The sequence below is a fragment of the Etheostoma cragini genome, chromosome 5 (assembly GCF_013103735.1).
Source record: "Etheostoma cragini isolate CJK2018 chromosome 5, CSU_Ecrag_1.0, whole genome shotgun sequence".
NCBI lineage: Eukaryota > Metazoa > Chordata > Actinopteri > Perciformes > Percidae > Etheostoma > Etheostoma cragini.
In genome coordinates, this window is record NC_048411.1 from 21296689 (window position 1) to 21322169 (window position 25481).

A 25481-nucleotide genomic window follows, 5' to 3' on the forward strand; every position below is an offset into this window, starting at 1 on the left:
TTTGTAATGGAAAACCAAAAAAGGCGAGTAGAGTCGAGGCGTGTTGAGTAGATACCACGCAGTGGAAAACCGCCATAAAAGGTGCTGGTTGACAAGTAGTTGATGCTAATGTAATTCTTGGTGGGTAACGTAGAAATAGAACACACTCCAACACGCTCATTTATATTTAATATGATTGTTTGGACCATAGTAAACAACTCTAGGCTAGCTTACCCAAAAATTAATCAGTAACATTAACTGTAGACTTCTAATCTAATGGTAATTTAGCATGCTAGCACACCTCTGTCTTCTGCCTCAGTCTCCCGGCGCTGCAAGGCTTCAGTCGGGATGAGAGCTGAAAACAACCCTGGGGACACATCCATTTCACAGCCAGCAACCATTCACTATCATTACAGCCCCGGCGGGGGGACACATCCAAAGTCAGCCCCCACCCAGCTAGCAGCCATCCCGGTCAGCACTTAACTCCGGTGCTAAGGACGCTAACAGCAGTTTACTGAACCATTTGGAAACAGACCCAGTTTCCCGAGTTAAAACCGAGGCCATTCATAACGTTACACTTCAGTTAGCGTTATTGGTTCCCCTCTTTCGCTTATAGCCGTCTGTACAGTTAGCTAAATTTACCAGACAAAACAGAAAGCCCAAAGTCACCCCAAAAGGACTTACCATCTCCAACAGAAAATACTGTTCACAAACCGCTCCAAACTGCTCTATTGTAGTCCAGCCTTTACTTCTGTGACTAACGTTTGTCGCTTCTTAAGAGGTTGTAATGCTTGTCTAGCTGCTAGCATGGCATGCTCTCATACTCTGCAACTTGACTTGCTAGTAGAGTAGGGCGGTATCCAAATTTTGATACGTCAAACCTCCCTATTTTACCGTGGTATACGGTATTACGTGACTAATTAAAAATGATGACGTAAGGCTCAGACGGCATCACCAAACCAATGGCTTGTGCCTACATCGTTCAGAAACTGAATACCAACAATAATACTGAAACATCTCTCTTCTAGTTAGGTCGGAAACCGAAATCCTGCCAAACTGCAGAAGTTGTGTTCTTCTTCAAGACAAGGTCACTTGGTGCAAGACTTGCACATGATAATTGCAAAGTGGATGGCGCAAGCGGTTCAGTTCATTTTCTGTAAACAGTGTATCATTTAAACATGGTGGAATACGCAAGTTAACTAGCCAGCTGCCCCTATTGATGTATTATAAGAAGGCCGTCCTTAAAAAAAAATCATGGCTGTATTGTAAAAATCAGTACTCATCTTTGTTTCCTGCTTTTTTTTCTGCCACCATAATGCATGCGCAACTGCAGTGATGTAACTGTGACATCCCCTCCAGATTGGTCTGTTGTATTTGAAATAACAGGGAGTGGACAAAATAACAGGAACGTGTGACACTAAGTATTTTTACTTTTGATACTTGTGTGTGCATTTCACTAAAACACACACACACACACACACACACACTTTAGTAACATTTTCAATACAGAACTTTTAACAGTGTGGCATTTCTACTTTTACTTTAGTAAATGAAGACTTTAATTGCAGAGCGTTCCTGTTATTCTTTCCACCCCTCTATGTTGACTGTGGATATGTCCCAGTGTTTGTGATTTTTGTTTGATTGTGAAAAGGTTATCTTTCATGGTTAAAAAGGGAGAGGCTCGCCCTGAAAACCTGGTGGGGACTCAGTAGCAGAAACGTACTTGTCTGACACAATAGTTGCATGGCTTCCCATTGCAGATGCAGTACATATCTGTAGGTGAACAGGTTTGTTCCCTTGTGCTGTCTGACTGGCTGGCTGTCCTAAAGAAACAATGCGACCATCCACAGTCTAATAGCAAGGCAGAAACGCCAACAACGTGCTAACCCGATGTTGGCTACTTCTGACATGTTTTAGGCAAGTCCCAACTTCTTATTGTTTTGGGGCAATGGGGCGGTAGTGGAAGTGCGCATGCCCAGATGGCGACCCGCCTTGTCGTCAAATAGTGCCTACTCTGCGCACGAAAAGCTCAACAGAGTAAAAAGGACTTGCGTGATTAACAGCGAAGTTATAAGATTATCGTTGAAATACGTGCATTGGGCCAAGTTCTTTTTTTTCAATTTCCCCACACTGGTTTTGACCGGTTGATAGACCACTTGACTGTGTATCTGTATCGGTGCTGTTCTATCGGATGTGGAGTCACACACACGTGTAGTAGCTCCAATTAGCCTATTCGTTTAGTCGCATGCGAACAGTGGCAACAATATCATTAGCACGCTAAACAACATGCAGCCACTTGTGGTGAATTGCAACATTTACAGCGATGCCTGTCAAACCTATATCCGTAGCTACATGTGTGAAGACTTCGTGTTAATGGGCTGCGTCAGTTGATTTAAGTACACAGGCATGTCTATTTTACGTTGTGTTCACACTTACCAGGCCCGTTCTTCCTCGTTAAATGCAGCTCGCACAGACGCTCACCACAAAGAAATGCGCGAGGAAAGTGGCTAAAAAAGATAGAAACCCCGTCGAAAGGAAAATAAACCGGGGCAGCGGGTTTTTTGCCAGACACAATTTACTTACCAACGAAATAGGACACCACAAGAGGAAATGTGCTGTTTCTCTCCGCCTCCACGCCTCTATCTCTGCCTGTATTTTCCCGAATCCGTCCTCCGTGGGTTGCGTCGAAAATGTCACAGATTCCAGCAGTGGCTGTCGTCCCCACCGGAATGGTTGTCCTCTGTTCATGCGACCATGTTGCCCTTAATGTTGCCTGCTGCTCTCATCCGGGCGTTTAGGGATTGAGCCGTTGTCTCAACGCTGGTCAGGATCATACAGGATGACAGCTATGGGAAGGAGGGGGGAATAGCGTGAGACAGGGAAGGGGAGGAAGAGGAGTAGTGGTCACTCGTTTGAGGGCATGGTGATATCATGTAGGGGGGAGAGGGGAAAATACCATTAACACCATTGACGCGTTTAGGGATATCGCTTACCCTAATCACCAATATCATATGGTTAAAAATCCATAAGAATGTTTTCTCATGGCATGCATTCATTCATGAATCTGATTTCATTATTCAGAATGTTATTGTCCCTAACACTTTCTGTAACAGTAGGGGGTTTTTAGGCTATCTCTAATGTCTGGACTTTAAATTGCGTTCTCATACATAACTGTTTTTTTTGCTTGTTTATATCTCAGAAAGCCTTTAGAAATAAAAGGGACCGAATGCATTTTGTGCCGAGCAAAGATGATACAACCAACAGTAACTGAGTGTACCTTCATATCTAGTTAAGAGCCGACACAGTGTGCTGTTCTCTCCCAATAGTCTGCTTTCATTGAGGATTATTTGTATGGTCGTGCCGAGCAGACGAATCCGTCTGTGCGAGTTAACTCATTTTAGTGGGAAAAGAATACCACCGCCACCATTATCAGAGGTAAAATGTGGTTTGCGTGTGACAATTTTGATTACTGGGTCGATGGTAATGTTTAATCCGTCCAAAATATTCCCAGCTATTATGGCTGTGACCACGTGCGTAAGGCATTCATGTGTTATGCAACACCAGTCAGTCAACAATAGTGGGTGGAAAAGGGAAAGGAGGGGTTGTGGAGGGTTATTATCCAGAAGTGTGTAACATAAATGTTAAAAAGCAGAGATTTGTTAGTTTCATTCAAATGTATTAAAATAAAAAAATAAACAACCCATGGTAACCTTGAGTGTCTTCAAAGTTTCAAAGAAGAAATCCCTTATGAAATGTAATGATTATGTAGGAGTACTGGTGTGTGTGCGATCTGAGAAATACATTCCCTTTTGAGTCAATGCTTGTTGACATATGACTGCACCCTTCAGCCAGTGTTTGGATGAAACAACTGACTCTTAGTATAACTCTAAACAGAATTTCATCCCCACTTAGCTGGGCCTACCTTATAATTTCACATTTGGCCACGTATGCCTACAGTAATACAGTGTAAAAGTACTCAGTTACAAATAAAAATCCTGAATCCTTAAGATACAGAATGGTCTTTTTTTCTTTTAGAACCATTTAGCATATATTAGATTAATGGATTAAAATAAAATAAAATAGACTTTATAAATCCCACATTGTGGAAATTTCTTTAATGTGTACATCCCTTTAATGTTGCATCAGGTAAATAATGCCATCATTTTAGTTCATATTTATTTTGTATTGATAATCTAAATCTGCAAAGTAACTAAAAGCTTTAAAAAACATGTATTGGAAAGCAGCATCAAATAGAGATAATCAGAACAAGTACCTCAAAAGTGTACTTAAATGTGCTCTAAGCGATGTTGCGTGTTTTTTAGGCTACACAATTTTTTGTCACATATACACTGCAAAAATCTCACTATCCGCGAGATGCTGGTCCCCTGAACACACTGTTGAAATGCAGCCACTGTAGACAGCCCAGGGTCCCCAAAAGGCAACAAAAACAAATTGTGCCAACCTGCACCACGAAACATAACAAACAGTTTTCCAGGCATTAACCGACGAGAAGGATTTGAGGGTGGGGGTTTGGGGGTTAGTGCGCGGAAGCATGAAATGGAGGGGACGGGATGAGGAGGAGGGAGGAGAGAGCTAGCCTCATTTTGTTTGAAAATACTCCAAAAGTAAACCAGAACTGCTGTCACCCAACATTGCTTGTACCGTACTTGAGTAAATGTAGTTTTATTCCACCCATCAACTATGTATAGGAGGAGGACAAGATTATCGATTGTATAGAATATGACTTCTTGCTAAAAGGGAGGAGGAGGCTACAACACCAAAAAAAAAAAAACTTGCTTTCTGGGTCTATTGTTATGCATGGAAAGGTTTTAAGAACCTTAAACCAAAATTGCTTAAAAATATGGACAAGACCTGGGGCTTGGTTAGACCGATGACAGGTTGGATCAAATTCTGAGTAAAGAGGAGGGCAAATGTGTCTGACACATATTGAAGTTGTATGGATCATCTCAATAGATGTTTTTTTGGGGTCTTATCTTTGGTCTTGTCACCAAAGTTGTTGTCCTATAAGATTAAACAATCCAATTGACACAAATAGTAATTTGTTTTCTTGATTCAGGGGTAGCAACCCAGTTCAGAAGATTGTAAATGTGACAGCAGCACTTGCCAAACACTGAATTGTCAACATCTTGTGCCTCAGGTGTACTCTGTCTGCTCTGCAACAGTCACACAACAAATATCACACCTTCATCCCAGTTACAGGAAGCAATCACTCTTTGTTCTTGCTTTCCTGGAGTCTTCTCATACCACGTTGAGTCCCAGTTGGCAAATATACTATTTAGTATGTGTTATTACAATGAAACAACTGGACCAGAAAAAAAAAAGTCTCATGTTTTATAATGTTCTCAGTGACCGTTAAATGTATTCTAAAGTAGAAAAAAAAGTCATGGAGTTACATAATTAACCCATGGATTGGCAAACAGGCTCATGTAAAAGCCATATATTAAGCAAACTGCAGCTTAGCTTTTGTCACACAGGATAATGAGTACATTCTGTATTAGTCTTGTTTCCGGGCAAGCCTGATTGGGTGCGGTGTTTACCACATTTTTTTGAATACATTCCCATCCACTCACAAAACCTTATTTTAAATGTTGTAGGCACTAAAATCTTTATGACTTCATTAAATCTACAACTTTATCACGTCATTATTCAGAATGATGTAATAAGTGCATGTTTTTGAAAAGCTTCATACATGAATACTTGAATCTGTAGTTTAGATTTTATCAGTTGTTTAAATTGCATTTCGGTTCACTTTTACAAATGTTCTCAACTCTCTTTTCTTTTTAACACTAATGTGTGATTAAGTCATGTATTGTGTTAGCAAAAGCATATGTTGTTTTCACACATTTATGTAAATGTTATTTCACATGTGAAATGTCCCAAAACCATGTACACCTGTAGGTAAATTTATATTTATTGTGAAGGTTTACATTGAAACATGACTTTCATTTGTGATTTTTGTTGTTGTTGAATCCATGCTGCAAAACCTCATGTTTCTGGATGTTTTTTTTAAACCAATGACAAAAAGCTGATATGGAACACAGACCAATTTTCTGGTTTTTAATGTATGTTCAAGTTTAGACAACTAATACTTGTTTCAGGACAGGGAAACGGTCTTGAGTAGATATTCAAAAAGTAAACACTGATTTAAAACATAAGACTGGATATAAATTCCAGTCCCAAGTGCCAAAGTCATGTGCTTTGTGCACTACCCAAGCACCTTTCTCCTAGTTGCATTGTATGAATGCAATTGATCGGAGACAGGATTGTGCAATGTTCCTGCATTGTTTACCCTATTTTCTTCATAAGTATGGTTAAACCAGCAAGCTTTGGGACATAATCCTGGTCCTTTTTACTTCGATCCTACAACCAAGATCCGGTCTGATGTTAAACGGGATTTGTACAATATATTATTTCTGAGGAAAATCCTCTTTCTGTAATTTCAAGCATTAAAAATGGACCGGCCACAATTCAGTTGACTCTGCATCAAATATTTGCTGCCATCTTGTGGCAAAACAGGAAGTAGCTGTGACACTGACTGCATTTCAGTTTGGGTTATTATTACTCCATAGTGTAATTTTAATGTGGTCCACCTTAGCTTTATGCTTAAATCTGCAGCTATAAAATAAGAAGTCAAACAAAAAAGAATTGATCGTATAAATGTCACCTAAAAATACTGCAATCGATGAAAGGGTTACACTAGTAGTATAATAATGTTGTACGCTAGTAGCGAGTATGCATTCAAATTGTTCAATTTAAACCTTAGAATGTTATCCAATATGATGATCATAGCAAAATGTACCTTTTAAGTTTGTTGTATAAGTGTGTATATAAAGTGTACAAGTGACTAATTAACACAGTATATATTTTGATTATTTGATATGCTCAAAACTTTATGGGTTTATGTGCCAGACTATTTCTTGAATGGGTTCATTGACTCCCTGAGCTTAATTAGCGAGCTTTAAAGACACTGTTAGGTGGAATTTTTTACTGTAGACGGAGCCAAGTTAGCTCTCCCTTTCCCTTTAATTTCCCTGTGTTCATGATTAGTTAACTGGCAACCATACAGACAGAAGAGTGGTATGGACTTCCTCTAACTCTCAGCAACAAAGCATTTCTCCAAAAATGTCAAACTTCTCCTTTAACTTTCACATTTTTTGTTTGGGCTGTTTACACTATGTCAAACTCTAACCTGTGTGCTATCAGTGGGATTATTCCACAATTGGATATTCCATCCAGAAACCCCCTTTCAAGTGTCATCCTTCTTTCTTTCCCACACAAAACGGTATATTTATCAACTGAACAACATGGACACAGCAGGGTTAACCAAGCAGTTCTAATTTACATGTTCGCTTATTAAATTAGTTTTCACTTTAACTGAGAGAAAATGTAGCCTACTTTTCCAACACAATGTGGTCTATGTTTGCTGCAACTGCTGTGTACTCACCGCAGCTCTTTTTTTCAGGAATCATTGAATTTTCTTCTAATTCATTTGCTAAATAAATTACCAGCTAAAAACACGTTCTCTTCCTCATAAGCATCAATACAGCCTATCATTTATAATGGGAACGTCTACCACCCCAAATCTGCTCCTGAAGATACACACTGCACTGTACCCTGTCTCCCTCTCGCGCACGCACGACGTACCCACGCTCTACGACAAACACACACAAACATGGCGGCCTCTGTTGTACCGCTACGCTCCTCCTTCAGGATTTGTAGCCCGTTAAGGTTACAACATCACTGCTGCCGGGCCAAACTGCGGATGCACAGAAAATGCGAGAATCAAAGGAGACATCTTCACCAGTCGGCGACGAGGTAAACGGCACTCCGTTTAAAACAGCGCTGTTTTTTTTCTTTTATTGAACGGCATTACTTTGCGGCAGGACGAGCTGCTTCAGCACCGGTGAAGGCGTGTGTGTCGTCACGTGTCCGAATGGTGATTGACAGCAGGTTTCACCGTTCACGGTAGAGAGGGCAGGTTTAACGGATATAACGTTGCCTTTGGTTGAGGGAGAAATCAGAGGTCTGATTAAATCGACTAACGCTCTCAATTAAGGTGTCGCTATTACATAACTCACCGTAGTTTCTTTGGTAGTCGTCGGCTTTACGTGTAAGAATCCACTGCACTCAAGGAATGTTGCCTGCTGTTGCGGCTAGAGGACAGATAGCTTCAAGCGGTAGCTGAGCTAGCTAAATGTGACTCACAAGTGCTGATGTTGACCGTGTATAACGCAGTCTTTTAGGCACACAGGTATCCCATTAGTTACCATTCACCCCCATTTAATATTATAAACGCTAGCGCTATACCACATGGTAGAAGAAAATAGCAACATTAACTTGTCTGTTGTTGCTTTACCGATAACGTTAAGATATTCGTTATCGTTAACACCTTAACATTAAAGTTAGCTTACAGCTCCAAAACCCAACGGTTACGCTATCTTAACAGCACTATCGCCAATGTCAGTAGAATTCATTCTCTAAGGACCAACATTCATTCATGTTTTTATGGATTACCTCTCCAGGCACACCGCTGTGGTGATTTCGGGAACAGAGTTGGCTCGGCAGCTCCACAGAGAAATCCAGCGTGATGTGGAAGAGCTGGTAGCTCAGGGCAACATGAGACCCCATCTTGGAGTGGTCTTGGTGGGGGACGACCCAGCCAGTCGTACTTATGTTAGGAACAAGACCCGGGCAGCTAGCATCCTAGGTATGAGCATGGCGTGCATTGTTGAACTGTATGCATAATGTGCATCATGCAACAAACATAACATAGATCCACCTAATGCATCTCCAAATTTTAGGCATGCATGTGCATGTAGATACACATGGATGAACACATTTTTCATAAGAAAAATAAATCTATTGTGTTAAATCACGCAACTGCAAACTAACATGCACATGGCTACATGAACATGGATTGTGTGTGATGTGTATGTGCTCTCAGGTATTTCCAGTGACACAGTGGTGCGGCGTAGCTCGGTCTCCCAGGAGGAGTTGCTGGAGCTGATTGACAAGATGAACCGTGACTGGAGGGTCAGCGGATTGTTGGTGCAGCTGCCACTTCCCGGTAAACACAGGCTCCACAGCTGCACATGAGTTTTTCTCACTGACATCAAAGTTAAAAATAGCCAGTCTTTACAGTTCAATTAGCAGTAATTGCATCTATATCATTAACGAATAATCATTGTGAAGCTATATGAAAATTGGACCAAGGTGGGCTTTAGTTAAATAAGTAAATTTCTTTTATGGTAACGTTTGGTTTATTAAACTTTATTTTTTTATTTGAATGTATGAGTGAAGTTTCTTGCCTTTGAATGGCCTGACCTTACCCTGTTATATATGTAATTTCATTAAGTATCTTTCCTACTCCCTCTTTTCTTTAGAGCACATCAATGAGCGAGCAGTGTGTAATGCCATTGCCCCAGAGAAGGATGTGGACGGCTTCCACATTGTGAATATTGGTAAGCTGTGTCTAGACCAGAGATCCATGGTGCCTGCCACACCTGCAGCGGTCTGGGAGATCATCAAAAGAGCAGGTAAACACGAAAAACTCAGCTCAGCTCTGTTATTCATTTTTTAACTTAACTTTTAACAGAAATGTCTAATAGGATAAAAAGAAGTGGTGACATTTTACCCCCAAAAGGTCAAAGGTCAACTTCAGCGTGACATCATAATGTTCTACAAAAACACTTTTCTGGCCATCATTCAATGCAATAACTCTGACACACAATGGGAAATTGTGACCAGGTTTGACAGGTTTGAACTGGTGACTTGGGTGCCTACTGTATCGATCTTCTGTGCTGCTGGGTTGAAAATGTGTTTTGCCTTTACACAAAACATCAAACACATTATTAAAAAAACATTATTAAAAACATTATTAAAACTTATAAAGTGTATTTTTATATAAAGTGTAGATATTAATACAAAAGTAAAAACATTTAATCAAAAACAGGTAGAATACCAGAATAAAATTCACAGTATAGTGCAAATAATTAAACAAAGGCAATACTGATATTCATGATATGAGCCAGTGGAAGCATATGGATATTAAATAGAAGGGGCCCTAGGACAGAGCGTTGGGGAACTCCACACGTCATATCTTTGTGCTCAGAAGCATAATTACCTATGGATACAAAGCAGTTCCTATTCTTTAGGTAGGATTGGAACCACTTTAGTACAGATCCGGAGATGACAAGCCACTTTTCCATTCGATCCAATAGTATGTAAGTATAGTATATAAAAAAATCTGACATTGCAACATTTTTTCCCCTGTGATATATATTGCGATATGAAAAAGAAAAAGTAATTTTTAAATGATGACATAAATAGCTCTATTTGAAAGCAATAAATCATTCTTGACTACCACTGTGATTTTGTAGAGGAGTGCATCTACATAGAAGATAAAAATGAAAAAAGGATCGTTTCTAATGTGAACCATTCTTTGTTGAACTTTAATGCTTTTCAAACACCAAAGCAAGTAGGCGCTGTGATTACTTTTCTGAAGTGATTTTGGATTGGGAAGTTAGGTAGAAATACGCTTGTTGACTAATATGACACCATTGTATTCATATAATACTATCAATCCAGGCTAACGTGAATGACAGTGACTGCATGTTGCTTCCTCTAAATGTCAGGTGATGGTCGACTAATTGATCAGACGTGCACTAGCAACAAACCCTGTGTATCCAAGAACAATTAAATCATTAAATCAGTGTAAATGACGTTAGCTCAGACACAGTCTTCTGTAGTAGATTAGTGTTACATTTCCAGTGTTGCTGCTCCTAACCGTAACGTTAGTTGGAACAGACGGACCCCTTGTTTCTATATTAGCTTTAGCTTGACTGGTAGCAGCTTTCTGCGGGGGTAAATGGCTGGGAGACATTGTTATTATGTTGCATTAATTAATGTTTAATAAATTAATTAATTTATTAATATAGTTGTCCATTACTGACGTATCTAGATTGCTCTTTTTTTAAGATAAGCTTGATGACTGCAGTTTTCAGGGCTTGTGGGAAGATGCCTGAAAAAAGTGACGTGATTACAATTTGTTGAAGATCAGAAGCCAAACAATTTGAAATATTTTTGAAGGAGCCGTCGGTACGTTTTCGAGGCAACAGGACAAGGTTTTTAGATGTTGCATAATGTCCTCTAGGTTGTTATATGTAATGATTTGAAATTGGGTCATATTGTGATTATTTTTGTCTGAACATCCAGTACCTAGTATAGAGGAACTTTTTGAATTTTTTTCACTTAAGAAGATTTCAAATTCATTGCAGGCCTTGGTGGATAAAAGTTCAACTGCTACGGGCACTGGGGGATTTGTTAACCTGTCAACAATAGTAAACAAAGCACAGGAATTATTTTAGTTTTTAGCAATAATATCAGAAAAGAAAGACCACCTTGCATTCCTCAGTTCCATGTCATAAATGCTTATTCTCTCTTTAAAGGTGTCGTAGTGGACATGGAGATTAGTTTTTCACCACTTGCGTTTTTCTTTTCTTCCAACGCCTGAAATCCAACGCATTCCTGCCCTCTTGACCTGTCTGACTGAAATACAAACAAGCCAGAGCGGTTTCCCCCCTATCTCAGAATAAATCGGTGGTGTAGCCACCCTATACTCCGGCGCTGACACAGATCTGTAGAGACAGGGTTGGCAATGCGAGACTAATCTTGATAATAAAAGCACATTACATGTGTTACTTACTAATTAATGCGCTTGCTGCATTGGCATCCCTGTTGGGGGGATGATCATCCTGTCCTTTCATGTGTGGCTCACTAGATGGCGCCTAACAATCATTTTTCGACCTGCACTTCAAATCTGTCTACTGTGTTAAAGGAGAGCTCCAGTCAAGTTCAACATGTAGGTCTCTTATTTGTAAATTCGGAATGCAGTCAGTAGAGAGAAAAATGAAAGCAATTGTTGCTGCCTACACAGTTATCCTGCTGCTAGAGTTAGCACCCAACAGGCTTAAACAGAGCAAGTTTTAAACTTGTTTTTAGCCTCTAAACATGTTCAAAATGTCATTAAAAGTGTCTTCACATGTGAAGTGATTCCTTCCACGTGAACACGGTGAATCTGACTGCAGTAGATCTGACAGAAATGCATGAAAGTTGTGCTAATTTAGTTGTGTAAAAGCGTATTCTTATTTTTGAAAATATGTTTGTATCTCTTTTTGGTGTTGTATTTTGTAGACGGTCCCGAAGCACTCTTTGCAGCAACAACACAGGAACTAAACACAGCTTAATTAGCACAACTTTCATGCATTTCTTTCACGTCTACAGTAGTGAGATTCACTGGGTACTTCTCTCCTTTAATGCACTGGAACACAGCTTTTTGACCAAGTAAGAATGTAAGTATTCTGCCAAATTAGGAATTTAGTTGCACCTTTTCACAAACTAGTCTTAATGCGTGTCTTTCAGATGTACTTGTATAGTGAGTTACAAAAATATTGTTCAAAGTTTCCAATTACTTAAAATAAGGCACATCACTCTTCAAAGAGCAGGCTTGGTTAATTGAATTAATTAAAAAGTCATACTTTCCTAATGTTAAGACAAGGAAGTTAGTCATGCTACATGTTGATTTTAATTCAAACTGAACTTAATGCACTTGGAGATGGCGTGCAAAAATTAAGAAATAAGTAACATGAAAAAAGTATTTTATTTTTTTTTAGCCAGAAAGCAGGGATAAGGATTCCGTAAGAGTGTGTGGGTGAGTCCTTCACAATGTTGGAGTTTTTTTGGGATGAAGTGTTTATGATGATGATGATCATGATGCTATTAATGATAAGTGCCCTTTACTCTATGAAGAAGTGAGAGACCCTGTTTTCACTATCAGCTACTATCTATTAGTGAATTTTTGCAATTCGCATACCAGACTGTGTTGAAGCTGCTTTGGAGGCTTTCTGCTATCACTATTAAGAATGTGTTGAGGATAACAAGGGGTAGGGTTTATTTCTCCTTCCATCTCTGCTCTACATGGACACACTTCTGGGCTTTTAGGGCAGGGAGGACTAGAGGTAGTGTTGACTGTCAGGTTGAGATAGTTTATGGAAACAAAAAATAAGAGTCACAAAACTTGCATTTTAATTGTATCATCTATGGGGATTTTATCCATTAATTTCTTCTTTCGTCAGTTCTTTGTTTATTAATTATTTATTTCACAACCGTATTACATCCAAGCTTCCACAATCAATACATTTAAAAAAAAAAAAAAGTTAATCCAAGTAATCTGAAGGTGCTCTTGACGATGAAAAAACTGGAGTTCTTTGAAAAATTTCTTCTAACAATCTTAGGTAGAGCAAGAAGAAACAGACTTTTTATATATACAGTGGATATAAAACGTCTGCACACACCTGTTAAAATGCCAGGTTAGCTTTGCCAGGACAAAGATAAATCATGTCAGAACTTTTTCTACTTTTTAAATGTGACCTATTATGTGAACAATTCAATTTAAAAACAAACTGAAGTCTTTGAGGTTGAAAAAAAAAGGTACAATAACCTGGTTGCATTACCCATGTTAAATAGAAGTCAATACACACATGCCATCATTTAAATTGACTCTGATTAATCACAAACAAAGTTCAGCTGTTCCAGTAGGATTTTCCTGACACTTTCTAAGTTGCATCTTAGAGCAAAAGCCATAGTCCGCAGAGAGCTTCCAAACCATCTCATTGTTGAAAGACATCAGTCAGGAGAAGGGTACAATCCAAAGCAGTAAATATATCATGGAACACAGTGAAGACAGTCAACATCAAGTGGAGAAAATATGGCACAACAAAGACATTACCAAGAACTAGAACCAAGAAAACTGCTCAGGGAGGCATCCAAGCAGCCTACAGCAACTTTAAAGGAGCTGCAGGAATTTCTAGCAAGTACTGGCTGTGTGCTACATGTGACAACAATCTCCCATTTTCGTCATATGAATGAGCTTTGGGGTAGGGTGGCAAGACGGAAGCCTTTTCTTATAAAGAAAAATATACAAACCTGGCTGAAGTTTGTAAAAACAAACATCAAATCTCCCAAAAGCATGTGGGAAAATGTACTATGGTCTGATGAAACCAAAGTTGAACTTTTTAACCACAAATCCTTAAGAAATGGTTGGCGCAAAACAACACTGTACATCACCCAAAGAACAGCATACCCACAGTGAAGCATGGTCGTGGCAGCAGCCTGCCTTGGGGCTGTTTTTCTTCAGCTGGAACCGGGGCTTTAGTCAAGGTGGAGGGAATTGTGAACCGTTCCAAATATCAGGCAATTTTGTTACAAAATCTTCTGGGTTATGTAAGAAAGCTGAAGAGGAAGTTGACCTTTCAGCATGACGACCCAAAGCCCAGATCCAAATCCACGAAAGCATGGCTTCACCAAAACAAGATTAACGTTTTGTAATGCATGTATTTCAACAGGGGTGTTTAGACTTTTTATATGCACTGTTTATTAAGTGAAGGGAAAAAAGATTTGATCCCTTACTGGTTTTGTGAGTTTGCCCACTGACAAAGAAATTCTCAGTCTATAATTTTAATGGTAGATTTATTTGAACAGTGAGAGACAAAATGACAACACGAATATTCAGAAAAACGCATGTCAAAAATGTTATGAATTGATTTGCATTTTATGAGGGAAATAAGTATTTGACCCAGGTGTCTTTTATAAAGGTAATGAGCTGAGATTAGGAACACACTTAAAGGGAGTGCTCCTAATCTCAGCTTTTGACCTGTATAAAAGACACGTGTCCACAGAAGCAAGCAATCAGTTATATTACAAAATCTCCACCATGGCCAAGACCAAAGAGCTGTCAGGGACACACTGAAGTTCTCCACGATTTTCCCCTTAAAAATATGTTTGCAGGTATTGAGACGGTGGGGAAGAATGTGCTGGTCGCTGGTCGCTCCAAAAATGTTGGAATGCCCATCGCAATGTTGCTGCACACTGATCGCAAGCATGAACGCCCCGGAGGTAAGTGTGTTTGTATTGATGTGGTTGCACATGAACGCATGCTTATCTTTGTGCAGGTAAGACATGAGTGCTGCTCTTTGTATGTAAATTATATTGCGCCATCTTGACTTTGCCTGAAACATATTTGATGTTTTCGTCGTCAGGATGTGACCAATACCTGAAGGGCTTAATGACGCCTCACCTTTTTAATAAAACAATTAATAATTATGTACATCCTGCCGGAGAAGTCCCAAGAAGAGAAAAAAACAAACTGTTAAGGAAGAGTACAAACAGGGCGAGACTTTGGGCAGACGGATTAACTGCCCTTCTATGGGTGTAGGAAGAAGGGAGGAGACTTGTAAGGTATTGCATGGGATTTGCTGTTTAGATGAAGCAACAGGATATGTTTGACCTGTCGAAGTGTAGCAGAATTACAGGTCAAATCAACAGGTGTAAACAACTCAAGCAGCTGCATGCAAACAAAATGTGGAATATTCTGTGTAATAACTGCCGTTGTTAAATTGTTGTACCTGGAATAACTGCAAAAAAGGAATGCTTAGAAGCAAATGTCTGATGGTTTGTTAAATAAGGACTGGGTAACCTAAAAAAATGATCTTGCACATCGTACCTTTAGCACAAATAAAGGTCATTAGACTGAAACACAGTTGCGGTCCCCACTGTCATCACTTTTATACCCCTTTCACACCAATGGCTAAATCAGGGATATGCCTAGGTCGCTTTGTGTTTAAATAGTAACCCTCTTTGCCAGGTGGGTTTGATCATGGTAGACTAGGGTCGATTTCAATGTGAATTGCGCCCTACCTGGGTTGATAACAGCCGGAGTGGGATAAACTATGCTACTGGTTGAAAATGATTGTGGGGCAGTCGTCACAGGTCTGTTCACCGCACACTTTGAAAAAGCAACAACAGACATTTTGTCTCACTTTGCTTTAGGCTGAGTTTTCACTGTAGAATGTATAAAACTAGGATTATTACGCACAGCTTTAACAACAGCCGAGTGGAGCGGTTCAATTCATTTTCAAACAGTCCACTGACAGTGAATGCCTGGATGTTCACTAGTCTGCCTTGTATAGTGAGGTATCGGAGGTTTACAGGCTAAACTGTCTGTAAAAACCCAGCATTAGAACCTAAACGTATGAAAATAAGTTGTTGAATTCTCTCTGTTCCGCTGCTCTTATTTCCTCCCTTTGTCATGAGACACCCGTCTGCAGCCTGCAGTTCAGTGCGGCTGCTGGGGATTGTGAATCTCCCTCTTGAAGTCATGAAGCAACAGCAAAGCCCACCTTTCCTTTTTTTGAAATCAAACAAAGCGAACTATTCTCCCCTTGTCGTAACTTAGTCAACAATGTATCCTAGAGTAACCTACTTCCTTGTCCAGCTGCTGCAATAAATATGCAGCGCTGAGAAATCATTCCTCACAAAATCATCTGAGAAGTGTTTGATGGTTATTTATTTGTGTTTTAGAACATAATCACTGCAAAACAACTTTGAAATAACCTTTATCGTTCCTACTGTACAATGACAGATTCAAGTAGCTACAAAACATATTAGTTCTTGTGGTACACAGATGGACTAGAGTATGTGATGTTAGCTGTTCACTAAATATGACTAAAAAAGCCATTTCTAATTGTTATGAATTGTCATTGCCAGGGATATACCCATGTAGACTGGGGGCGGCTGTGGCTCGGTGGCAGAGTGGTTGCCTGCCAATCGGAAGGTTTGTGGTTCGATCCCCGCCCCTGCAGTCATTGTTGAAGTGTCCTTGGGCAAGGCACTGAACCCCAAGTTGCCCCCGGTGCAGCGCATCGGAGTGTGAATGTGTGTGAATGTTTATCTGATGAGCAGGTGGCACCTTGTACGGCAGCCCCGGCCACAGTGTATGAATGTGTGTGAATGGTGAATGTTCCCTGTAGATGTAAAAGCGCTTTGAGCAGTTGTTAAGACTGGAAAAGCGCTATATAAATACAGCACATTTACATTTACATTTAGACTGGCTTGGTTTGAATTTCCAAAAGGATGGTTGAACCCTGATCAGACAACCCTAGCCCAACCCTGGTAGGTGGTGTTAAAGAGGTATTAGTGAGCTTCCTCATAGTTTTGCGTTGCTTTGCTGGTGAAAGTGTAGGAATTAGACTGAGTCCATGGCGGTTTCAAACGACTTGGCTATGAAATGCTACTGAAACATGCCATTCTAACTAGAACACCCCTTTTTAGCTACTGAGCAGGTCTGGCAGAGAAAAAAGAGGAAGAGATGAACACTGTAGTGCAACATATCATACACGTCATATAAATTTCTGGAACATTGCTTTGATAATTCTAGTCTTTTGTTTATGTATTTTTTTTAACATGGCCTTTCTCCATTGTTTAATTCTCAAAAGGAAAGACAAAAAAAGGAGAGAACAGGTTGAACTTGCATTTTCTGTATGGTTTCAATCCTTATTTGCATTTTAAGTCTAATTCAGTGTCACTGAAATAGAATTTTGTGCATGTTGGAAACTTGGGCAGTTCTGGAAAAAAAAGGCACAACACACAATGACAAGGTTTTAAAGCTGATGAAGATAGCACCGGGTATGACTGTGGCAAATACACTGCTAAATTTCAATATAAGGAGTTTAGTTTAAGGAGTTCAATTTCTTCCTGTGGTCAGCGCTCTCTCTCTCTCTCTCTCTCTCTCTCTCTCTCTCTCTCTCTCTCTCTCTCTCTCTCTCTCTCTCTCTCTCTCTCTCTCTCTCTCTCTCTCTCTCTCTCTCTCTCTCTCTCACCCACCTCACAAGGAATGCATCCTGGATGTTTGATGTGCTGTGACTTGCCTCTTTCCGTCTCGTTCTTATCTTCCTAGAAGCCCTGTGATCCTCTTTCCCAACCCATACCTGACTTCCTTGTCACAGTTAAGATGTGACTATGCAGGATGTTTTTGACTTTTTTAGATAAAGATTAGGATTACTATCGTCATGTTGCTTTCCTTTATTGTGTAATGTACCACCTGTCATGTAGTTCACTGAAGAATGAATCACTGCTTTAATGAGTTTAAAGAGAATTTCAGCATCAAGATTAATATAATAAACAAGGTAATAATAAACAGGCTACTGCAATTTTTATATTTAACAATTGCAAATGCACTTTTTCCCCTAGTCTTACTCTTACCCTACTGCTACTGAGCCAATGCACATAGTTACTACGTTACGTGCTTTGGTTTCATAGATATCCTCCTCCTGAAACTCAATACAAAGGAGGTTTTGTACATGTTGTACTGTCCACAGCACTAAGAAATGAAATACCCTGACCAAAAGCTGTTTGCTACTACATTTCCAAGCTTGTAAAAAAAACTAAAGATTTTTTTTTTTTTTTAATACTGTAGCATGCTTTTTGACTTTGAATGGATTGAATGTGTGCTGTGTGATCGGTCAATCACTGTTACATCCTGAGCAAAGTCAGACAGATACATATAATAATAAAAAAAAATTCAACTTTTTTATTAACTTTTAGAATTCTGTATACTGACAAATCAAATAATTGTAAAATTACAGTAAATAGCATGTAGTCCATGTGAAATATTCAACAGGTTCTTAAAAGTTTAAATATTGATTTAATTTCACGTTACATGTTAAACATGTACAAATGTAAATAGATAAAGTATTGTAATTAAAAAATGGCAGCTCTTTTATAAACTGGAGCTTGTGTTTAGAAAAAAGAAACTTCAGGTACCGTGGGGACCCCAGTTAAAAATTTGTATTAATGTGCATAAAGAAGCCAAGAAAAAATTGAAAAATCTCCAAAAGGCATCAAATGACAGATTAGACATTCGTATAATATGTCACAAACAGATTTTATTTCCATCATTTAAACTTGAAAAATAAGACGAAACAAAAAATGTTGTCTGCAAAGGTTTGGGCACCCTGCAGAGTTTATAGCATGTACCGCCCCCTTTGGAAAGCTGAGACCTGACAGCTTTGACAAAATAGTTGACGCTCACAAAGCAGGAGAAGGCTTTAAGAAGATAGAAAAGCGTTTTCAGACACCAGTATCCTCTATTCGGAATGTAATTTAAGAAATGGCAGTCATCAGGAACAGTGGAAGTTAAAGCAAGATCTGAAAGACCAAGAAAAATATCAGACAGAACAGCTCGCAAGATAGTGAGAAAAGCAAATCCAAACCCACGTTCCATCCAGAAAGACCAGGCAGACACTGGAGATGTGGTAAACCATTCCACTATAAAGAGGTACAAATATGGTCTTCATGGAAGAGTCATCAGAAGAAAACCTCTTCTACGTCCTCGCCACAAAAATCAGCCTTTGAAGTTTGCAAATGAACATATAGACAAGCCCGATGCATTGTTGAAACAAGTTCTATGGACCGATGACGTTAAAATAGAACTTTTTGGCCGGAATGAGCAACGGTACAATTGGAGAAAGGGCACAGAATTTAATGAAAAGAATCTCTGTCCAACTGTTAAGCATGGGGGGGATCGATCATGCTTTTGGGTTGTATTTCAGCCAGTGGCACAGTGAACATTTCACGAGTAGAAGGAAAAATGGATTCAATAAAATTTCAACAAATTTTGGATGCTAACTTGATGCCATCCGTGAAAAAGCTGAAGTTAAAGAAAGGATGGCTTCTACAAATGGAAAATGATCCTAAACACATCCTCAAAACAATCGGTAAATTACATCAAGAGGCGTAAACTGAAGGTTTTGCCATGGCTTTCACAATCTCCTGACCTCAACATGAATGAAAATCTATGGATAGACCTTAAAAGAGCAGTATGTGACAGACAGCCCAGAAATCTCAAAGAACTGGAAGACTTTTGGAAGGACGAATGGGCGAAGATACCTCAAACATGAATTTAAAGACTCTTGGCTGGCTACAAGAAGCGTTTCCAAGCTGTGGTGGTCTTTATTGTAGTGTTAATTCTTTTCTGTTTTATGTAATTAGCAGATGTGAAATGTAATCCTGGCAGTAATCTGTTTTCTCTCAGGTGATGCCACAGTGACTATTGCCCACAGATGTACACCCAAGGAACAGTTGAAGGAGCTAACCAGCCTGGCTGACATAATCATTGCAGCGGCAGGTAATTACACCCAAGACACCATAAAGACGCATGCCTGTCTATTCATTTTCAGTTTAAAAAATAATTTCCAAAGTGACATATCTGATACAGAGCAAAGTCTTTCAAGTTGATTAATCCTACTAAATCTTGCAGAGGTGTTTACAACATATAAGTAAGCACTAGGGCAGCAACTTACTTTTTTTTTTATATCAGTGAATATGCCACTAATTCCTCAATTTCCTTTACGTAAAAGGTCTATGTAATTGGTTATATGTGTTCAAATGTGGCAATTTCAAGCGTTTGATGAAGTGAACATGTATTATTTGTTTTAATCTGCCTTTTGATTTTTACAAAACCAAATGTCTCATTTTCAAATTAGGTTGTAGTGTGACTGTGCCTGGCAATGTCCGTAATAATTTCCTGTTGTACTGTAATACAAGGATCTTCAACAGGGGGTCCGGGACCCCTATGGGGGTCCTAAGTGTCAATGCAGGGGTTGCCTTTACAATTATTGTTATTTAAAGAAATGTTTAAAAAAAGTCTTTACATGAATCCAATAGGGGTAGGAATCAGCAGAGGCCTAACAATACCATATAATCATGATACTTATGTTACAATACAATAGTATTCAGATTTTCTTATTCTGTTTTATATAAAAAGATGCATTTCTGTTTGTTCATCTCACTTTAATTTTATTGCTGCAAAATGGGATTATCAAGCAGACAAACTGAACAACACATAATAAATTGGTACTTGGCGTCTGTGTGTCAATACAGTATTGCCAAAGAAAAATATCGCGAAAAGATGCTGTTTCGCTTTTTTCCCCCGCCCCTAGAATCCAACATGTTATTAGCAAATAAAAATCCTCACTGCTAACTGACCTATAGGAAAGGTAGTCACTAAGGCCATCCACAGATTAGTTAATCCTAAGGATTCAATATGCCACATGTATGTTTAATATTAAAACATGAGTGTTATGCTATTAGAATAGCTTAGTGCTCTATGCAAAACATGTATGTATAAAGGCTTTGGGACTCCTTACATGTTACTGTACGCCCAGTTTACTATGCAACTTAATTTTATACAATTTATGTAGTAGGGGGTCCCTACTCCATCTCTCTTTCAGTTAAGAGGTCCTTGGCTTAAAAAAGGTTGAAGACCCCTGCTGTAAGCATAGCTACAATAAAGATATTAGTTCAAAGATAAACCACATAATGCAAAATCAAATGGATATTTGTCTGGTTAATAACTTTATTGTTCATCTTTGTTTTTACTTTCAAATGCCTGGATTAGCTAATAATGTGTAATGTTGTTTTCCTTTAAAGGGCCACACTTTTCTAATTATTACAATTCTGCATTACAAATTGAACACATTTTTACTTTATTCTGTTATTTAATCATTATTAAAGCAGTTCTAGCTTCATATGTACACTCCTTAAATCAGTGTCAGATGCTGTTTCATTATGTTGGAGAGCCACAGAGGGAATTATGTGGTATGGTAATGCAACGAGAAGGAATCATTGTGAAAGTGCTTACTAGCCCTTACTTGAAGTGATCACGTCAAAATCGAAAAATTCAACAATGAGGTTTCAGCGTCAAGTTTCTCCAACTGTGGTTACAAATTACAGTTTTCCTGAGAACAATAGTGATGTGTGGCAGATGGAATGTGAGAAAATTAATCAATGCAGGGCAGGAGTAATCTGACAAAGGCTTTGAAGTAACTGCGTATTGGGGGTGCCATGGTGTCCTTCCTTTCTAATACAAAGAATGTTTCCTGATGACTAAAAGCAACTCTCTGGGAAGGGCATCTTACCTTCTTTTCATCTAGCCTAACTTTGAGTTTTGACTTTTGGGAATAAGAAACTGCATTCACGCTGCACTGCATGATTAAGTGAATTCTAGCCATCCCCTGTACAACTGTCAAAAATGGTTTTCTTCTCTCTTCATGCATTTGGGTTTAATGGTTGGAATTGATGTTAGTAGGAAATTATCCAGGTGTAGTTTAGGGTTAGCGTGTCAATTATTTTCTCAGATGTCTGTGTGCTTTTTTTTTTTTTTTTGTGTTTTCTTAAGTTGGTATGTAATTGTTATTTGACTCGGTTGAGTAGTTGTAATTGTAGAATGAGGAGTTCAAATTGACAGCTTTCTGGCAGCCATCATCATAGTAGAGTGGTTGTCAAAATAAATACACAATGCCTAATTATTTCCTTCCTCCGAGACCGTCGGCTAAGGTATTATCTTATTCTGCAATGCTGACTTTTAAGTCCAGGTAAAGTAATAATTTGTCTTCAAGAACCTGTGATTAAAAGGAGATGGCAAGCAGAAAGGACTTGCTGTTAAGTCTACTGGAGCCTGCACATTTTTTTGACTCTTAAAATTGGTGGTTGGAATAGGAATCTAAATAATTTCAAGTTATATTTATCTTACAAGGTGCATATTAAATTAATTTGTGTTAATCAGAACACAGAAGTACCTGTATATAGTCTTACTGATATGAATATAAAAAAGCTATTTATGTTGTTCATATTACTATTAGAGTGAGTTAGTGTGTGTGTGTGTGTGTGTGTGTGTATAGATGTGTATATATGTAATACTGTCTAAATATATCTCAATTCACTCGCAGGTTACTTTGACCGTAGCGCTGAAAATCATCAAATTGCAATTTTTTTCTTCTTCTTTTCCTACCGATATTGCATTTTATTATGCGATTCTTTTTTAAGCTCTTTGTCGTCTGTGTTATTCAACAAAGACAAGCAATAAATCATTATATGAACAACACAAGATTACATAGATTAAACAAACTGTTCTTTCCTGTAGGCCAAGCCTGTATGTGATGATGAAATTAGGTGATGCATGAATTTAACTGCTTTTATTTAACTACCTCAATCACAGTAATATAATGAGCACTGACCAAGCCTGGTGTAAACATTCCTATGAAAGTCAGAAGCAAATCACACAAACTAAAGGGCAAATTGCAGAAGTATAAAAACAAATATTGGCTTTACCACACTTAGTAGTACATTATTAGTTACTGTAATAAACATATGTAAACATGTGGAGTGCACTTTTTAAACACTGACTTTGAACTTTACTAGACCGTTAAATAAGTAAATATATAGCTATATACGGTGTGAATGTTTTACAGCGCACACAGGAGTTGCTTCCAGCCCCTCCCCCTTATGAAGTTGCGTGCTGCGTGCATCACAGTGTCAACATTGCACTTGCTCAGAGTGACTATCGTTCCACATCAAACGTAGTTGGTTTGGTGTGGTAGGAGGGGCCCGTTGTGACTAAGTTGCACTGAGGTGCACACACAGCTTATCCAATGATGTCATTATTTTTAAGGAGGATTTGCATTTTGCTTAAGAAATCATGTTTTTTGTTTTGGTGATAGCTCTCACTCTCTCCCTGCTGTTCGCTTGTTGTATTGCTAAGGCTGAACTAGCATTTTATCGTTCGTTTTCGAGCTAGAATTATCATTGCTATTTAATGTATATTTTTCTTATTTTTTGAAGCATTTGAGCTGCTGTAACAAGGGAATCCCCGAGCATGGGATCCATAAAGCCACGAGGCATGATGTGTCCATTGGCTGCAGTGCTGTAGCTGACGTTCTCACTCCCATGTTATGGTGTAATTGAAATAGTTTTCTTAGAGCAACTAAGGTAGCCATGTCATCTTCTAAACCCCTTATTGGTTCCTGTGTTTAGGTGTTCCTGGGCTGATCACGGCAGATATGGTGAAAGAGGGGGCAGCCGTCATCGACGTGGGCATAAACCGCATCCAGGACCCCAAAACAGGGAAACTCCGGCTCATTGGGGATGTGGACTTTCAGGGTAAATAATTGAAGTAAATCAATTCGATTTTAATTAGAAATGGAGAGTTCAGTGAAATTGTGTTGTACATGCTGTATAAAGCGGCAACTTTTAAATAATTTCTAGGACAGCTGTAAAAACCTTTTTGTTCATAAGGGGCACAACAAAACCAAATTGAAAAGAAATCCTGAGAAAAAGGAACTTAAAGATTTGGTGGGTATCCTTTTCATGTTAATGAACGTCTGTACATTCAATCCATTGCCAAATGAGTTGCCACAAAGCTAATTAAGACAATCAGCTACACACAACTCTCTCTGTAATTCTCAGTTTGGATTAGAGGGTGAAAATGTTTTGGGACTCCCGCGGCACATGTGTCAATTGCACTGTTGTTAATGTGATGGGGCATAGAAATCAATGGAAGCGGATTGCCTAGGCCTGCTAGGCAATTTGTTTTTTTTTGGGGGGACGTCATGTGATCAGGATATGACGGGAGTATTTTTGTGGGCTCGGGGTAGGGATGAGAGCGACAATCGATTCCCATGTCACCCTCTATGGCTGTGTTCAGAAGATTGTGGCGTCCGGTGACTTTCTCGCGCAGAAACTCAAATGAAGATAGTTACCTCTTCTGAAGAGTCCATGTTTTTTTTTATCCTCTATGTCCTCCTTAGCTACTAGCAAATGTGTGGAGGAGGGTTGGGGGGCACGTCTGCCATCACGTAAGGCTTGTATCATATGGACGGGCAGACTGTTTTGTTGTTATTACCTAGAATTCCTCATGGGGGCGACAGAAACTACACACTATAACTTTAACTCTTTGTCAATTTGTTTGATTTTTGTAGGAGTGAAGGAGAAGGCAGGTTTCATCACACCTGTTCCCGGAGGCGTGGGTCCGATGACAGTCGCAATGCTGATGAAGAACACTGTGACCGCTGCCAGAAATGCACTGATGCATTAAACACACACACCTTGAATGATATAAAGTACTATACGGGACAAACAGTGTATGCATACATACACTATTTGTACATTATGTTTGTACACATATACACATTAATTCATTTAGGTTTACACACAGTTTCCAAACATCGAAGATACTTTGATTTAAAAATCCATACTCTCAAGACTCCATACCTACTGGGAAATTTACTTGATACGATACTTTGTCTATATTTTTAATTTGTTCATTTATTTATTTAAGTTATTTATTTCAGAGTTCACTTTTTAAAAATTTAGATTGATATTTTTTCTACTGAAGTTGTTTTGGTTCATTTTTGAACATTCCAGATTCACTGGAAAAGGATTATTAAATACAAATCAATGCTGTGCCAATATGTCAATTTCTCAGTCTTTTTTTCTGATTTACAGATGCCTTTTTTAGGCATTTTTCCATCAACACTGTGGAGAGAGAGAAGTATGGCATGCAACAAAGGTTAGCTGGAATTGAACTGTAACATTTTGGACATGAGGTACATGAGGATATTAATCACATAGTTCTAAGCCTCATCGACATTGGATGTTAAGCTTTTGGGTTGCCAGGTTGTGGATAGTCCTTCTCTAGCATGACACTTCCTTTAGCTAGCTTTGTATATCCTCAGAAAGACCACTCTAATTCTTAGTAAACATTCATTATTGGCAAGATGGTCTGCCATAATAAGTTGGCCTGTAGTTAG

The 25481-nt window shown here is 38.9% G+C and overlaps 2 protein-coding genes across 6 annotated transcripts in view; one reads left to right on the forward strand and one right to left on the reverse strand.

Annotated features, from left to right (window-relative positions):
• The window catches only part of slc20a2 (solute carrier family 20 member 2), a 54165-nt gene extending 45850 nt beyond the window's left edge, over nt 1-8315 (reverse strand). For 2 of the 5 annotated variants that reach the window (XR_004656776.1, XM_034872761.1), the window contains exon 1: nt 2563-2873. The gene's annotated coding sequence lies outside the window, so the exon portion shown is untranslated. Of the gene's footprint in view, nt 1-2415; nt 2877-8078 lie in introns of those variants that run through there. The other 3 variants (XM_034872763.1, XM_034872770.1, XM_034872766.1) reach the window with 3 other exon arrangements.
• Nucleotides 7617-25139, forward strand: LOC117945331 (probable bifunctional methylenetetrahydrofolate dehydrogenase/cyclohydrolase 2). Its single transcript, XM_034872772.1, has 8 exons — nt 7617-7815; nt 8523-8707; nt 8945-9067; nt 9384-9536; nt 14845-14952; nt 19928-20020; nt 23707-23832; nt 24651-25139. Exons 1-8 carry the CDS (start codon nt 7673-7675, stop codon nt 24764-24766), a joined length of 1047 nt encoding a protein of 348 aa, XP_034728663.1. The 5' UTR covers nt 7617-7672; the 3' UTR covers nt 24767-25139.
• The last annotated feature ends 342 nt before the right edge of the window (nt 25140-25481 follow it).

Bases quoted from the DNA above. Each gene is read 5' to 3' on its own strand.
- LOC117945331 (XM_034872772.1), top strand. From the start codon at position 7,673: ATGGCGGCCTCTGTTGTACCGCTACGCTCCTCCTTCAGGATTTGTAGC. The intron at 8,708-8,944 runs GTATGAGCATGG...ATGTGCTCTCAG, and splicing joins CCGGGCAGCTAGCATCCTAG to GTATTTCCAGTGACACAGTG. The intron at 20,021-23,706 runs GTAATTACACCC...TCCTGTGTTTAG, and splicing joins CATAATCATTGCAGCGGCAG to GTGTTCCTGGGCTGATCACG.